This window comes from Otolemur garnettii, unplaced genomic scaffold (assembly GCF_000181295.1).
Source record: "Otolemur garnettii isolate 467f Iridium unplaced genomic scaffold, OtoGar3 scaffold00018, whole genome shotgun sequence".
Taxonomy (NCBI): Eukaryota; Metazoa; Chordata; class Mammalia; order Primates; family Galagidae; genus Otolemur; species Otolemur garnettii.
Window position 1 is genome coordinate 27,661,194 of NW_003852413.1, and position 3,783 is coordinate 27,664,976.

General features: G+C 39.4%; 1 protein-coding gene across 1 annotated transcript in view; it reads right to left on the bottom strand.

Moving 5' to 3' along the window:
• SPOP (speckle type BTB/POZ protein) overlaps positions 1-3,783 on the bottom strand; it is a 24,821-nt gene extending 21,038 nt beyond the window's left edge. Inside the window, exons 1-4 of the mRNA XM_003786483.2 lie at positions 3,686-3,783; positions 2,940-3,061; positions 850-1,001; positions 602-729 (exon numbers count right to left, since the gene is read on the bottom strand). Coding sequence (XP_003786531.1) covers positions 602-729; positions 850-1,001; positions 2,940-3,061; positions 3,686-3,763 — 480 coding nt within the window. The 5' untranslated portion in view covers positions 3,764-3,783. The remainder of the gene's footprint in view (positions 1-601; positions 730-849; positions 1,002-2,939; positions 3,062-3,685) is intronic.

The window sequence follows — 3,783 nt, forward strand, 5'->3', positions numbered from 1 at the left end:
CCAGTTCATTGTCCCTCAGACCATTGGAGGGCCGGACTGCAGGCCCCAGGATGAGTTGGCTGCTAAGCAGGACAGGCAGCGGTGGCAAAAACACCCAGCAGGCTGGATAAATGTCCTAGGCGGGCCACATGTGGCCCGCGGGCCGTAGTTTGAGGACGCCTGACAAAGAGCAGAAAAGGAAAGTGATTCACAGTCAAACATGCATGGGTCTCACACTCATGGAGGAGCCAGAAAGTTTAAGGGACAGACATACATATTTAGTTGCTGCCATTCTCCTCAGCTTGAAGTAACCAAGTCCTTCCAAATGCTATCCGAAAAAAACCTACAGTGAAAAAGCCAGAATCCTGACCCAGGCAACTTAAAACTAACACATACCAAGATAGCACACAATCTTTGTTTTTAAAAACAGTAACCAGTGGAAAGCTGAGATGCCCATCAACCTCAAAATCATGAAGTAGTTTCATCATATAAATAACCTTTGTACAGCACCACTCCACTTGGGGGTTGTTCTCACTCTATATCCCCGATACAATATACTAAATCTCCCAATATGCATCAAGTCTAGGAATTGTTAGTCTTGCAGTGGGGGAAAAGGACTCACCTCACAGAAGAGGGTAAGCTTGTCATCAGGGAGAAGCCCGTTGGCCTCATCCAAGAGAAAATCTCTACGGATGAATTTTTTGAATCCCCAGTCTTTGCCTTGAACAAACCTATATGCCCGTTGACTCTCTGAAGTGGAAAAAAAGGGCATATTTAGGGTTACTCAAATACCACATCAAATCCACAACTTGTCAGTGTCAAGTTGCCACACATAAAAGTTAAGAGTCAAACAAAGAGGAGACCCTTTACCCATAGCTTTGGTTTCTTCTCCCTTTGCATTCAGGATGGAGAATTTGAATTTTGCCCGAACTTCACTCTTTGGACAGCTGACCAGTAACAGGTAAAGTGACAGGTAATCTTTGCTTTCTTCATCTAGCCCTTTTGGGTTTACTCGCAAACACCTGCCCAAAACAGAGAGGGGGTAGTGTTAAAAGCATCCATGTTTAAAGGCTCATAAAGTGACAAAGTGGAACTGGAATATCAGTATGGAGAGGAAGATGGTTAAAGGAAAATTCAGTTCTCATACCAGAAGACTATGATTCAGCAGAATGACCAACTGACTGGGAACCACTTTTCTAGAGCAACTTGGGTCATTTTTAAAAAGGTAAACAAAAATAATGAAGGGGCATTCTAGAATCTGACAACACATTTCTTACGCCTCTGCTCTCTTCCTCACTATTTCTCAAATTGTTCACTGTTTTTCTTTCTAAAATATTTTAAAATTCATCCTTGTCTTGCTCTACTCCAATCCTCAATCTCAGGAAAAAGGAGCCTTTAATTTTGTTGAGACAATGGCAAAAAACATGGGGAAAAATGTCCAAAGAAGCCTTTTAATATTGCCTTAGGGATAAAAGAAATATTCTAAAGAAATATTCTATTAATACATAATCTTTTACAGGTTATTTTATCAATCTGGCAATAATATTCTAAGATTAAAATAAAGGAGTTAGTATACAGGAAGCACCGGCAAAGGTCTGTCATTACACAAGGTAGAATTCCAAGCTAGACTCCTAAATAGAGTTAGAGATGCCAATCTGTTACAGATGAGTCAAAACAACATTCAGGCAAATTTAATAGGTTCAAGTGAGCTGTAAATGTCACTGCTGAATTGCATGTGGTTCAGACACTTCTCCTACATGTAATATATAGGCCATAGGCACCCTTAAGTCTTCCCAGTATTATGGCACCTTTCTCAAACAGGTGACCCAATCCAGTACCTCTCTAGAAGTGTATATGGCACGTACATTACCATATACTGCTAATGATGGAGATTTAAATACAAAGCATAAGAATAAGCATTTCTCTCAAAACCTAGTAGTTTTGTATAGATAAAATACATATAGTTTTGTATACATAAAATACATAGCTAACAAATACTAAATGAATGAAAAAACAACTCCAATAGGCTATCAAAAATGTATTTTGTGGAGATATTGTTGTATCGTTAACTGCTTGCTGTTCTGCCTCAAGATGACACCAAGTGATGAATCAAGGAATTAAATGGAAAGTGGACAAGCTTTCTGGACAAGAAAGATAGGACTGACCCCCATTCCAGATCGTGCTCCCCTTACCACACGGAATAGTTTAGGGAATGCAGACATAAACCAATTAGTGCACATATAACACATTCTTGGCCACACAGTTCAAAGGAAGTTCACACTTTTGGTGGCATGAGGTAGACTATGCCCACTGCTACTGCCAGTCATCCTTCAAGCACAGGAGAAGCTAGACTTGAAATGTCCAACAGTGTAGACAAGAGGGGCAGAGTAGACAGATAAAATCTAACCACTGACCCTACTGGATCAAACTGCCTTCAAGACCATCTCACACCTGGTTACTCCAGGTACGTAGGCAAATAAGTCTCCTTTATTGTTTAAAAACAAGCAATTTAAAAATCAAGATTTTTTTTTGTTAAAATCTAGATTTCTTACTTTTCCAGAAAAATCCAAAAATTTGGCAATGCTCAGCCCTCATTCACCCATAGCTATGGCTAGCTAAGCTGAGTAGCCACCACTGGTTTTAGAAGGACACTCACTAATTTGCTATGTAGTCACCACTAATACCATCTATGGATACCATTTATAACCCTGGTTCTCTTTACTCATTTACATTACCCTACGGCTTAAGTTTGTTGATCCTTAATATACTCATTGAATTGATTCAACAAATATTTAGTGAGCACTTATTAAGTACTAGGCACTACTTTAGGTAACTGGAGAATACAGTAAGAACCAAGTTCCTACCTTCAAGGAACTTACATTCTAGTCAGTGTCCCATAAAACCAAGCAAAACAAACAACATTTGGAAAAATTTTTATAGCTAGATGTCTTCTTCCTCACCATTTCAGTTTATCATTGGCTCCTGATGAAAAGGTTGAACTTTTAATGACTTCACCCATTTCCTCCCGGCAAAAGCTGAAGTTATTGATGGTCCACATGTAGGAGAATTTCACTACCTTGATCTGTTGACAAAAAAAAAAAAACAGGAATTAAATAGAAAGTGAACAAGCTGATAAAACAATTTAAAGATCAGATAATCATTTTCCCTCCTTCCCTCTGCATGATCCCAATAGGATGACAGGACTGTTTTCAGTTTTTCTCACCTTAGATTCCTCATCTATGTTTTAAGAAATCTCACACTAACCAACTACTATTCTGACTGTTTTTTGATTCTAAGAAACACTGGATGGAAAGCGAGAAAAATATGGAAAGGAAAAAATAATCCCCACCCTGGACAGGGTTCAGAAAGCATATGACAAAGCTATATCTAAAATGAATCTGTTGATGTTGCTGCCACTGCCTGGGGTCTCAAGTATCAAACTTGGTTTCCCCAATAGAAGAAACTTGGAACACATTTCCTTCAAGGGAAATGGTAAGAATCTAGTTTCAAATATTCCCCCTTTCAACTTCCAGGGAAAAAACACTCGCCTAACTAATGAATTCAGATTCCACATGGTAAACCAAGGAACGGAAGTTTGGGAAGTATCTATCTGCTACCTGGCCATTTGTAGAAAAGCAATTCTATTCCTTTCATTCACCAAATCCTCCTGAGATACAAGATTCTCAGGGTGAAAACATGAACTTACCTGTGTGTAGCACCAGCTCTCAGCTACAGGGCCACTCGACATTTCTGCCGGAGGTGGAGGACTTGGAACCCTTGACATCGCCAGTTTGAAGGTTAAAC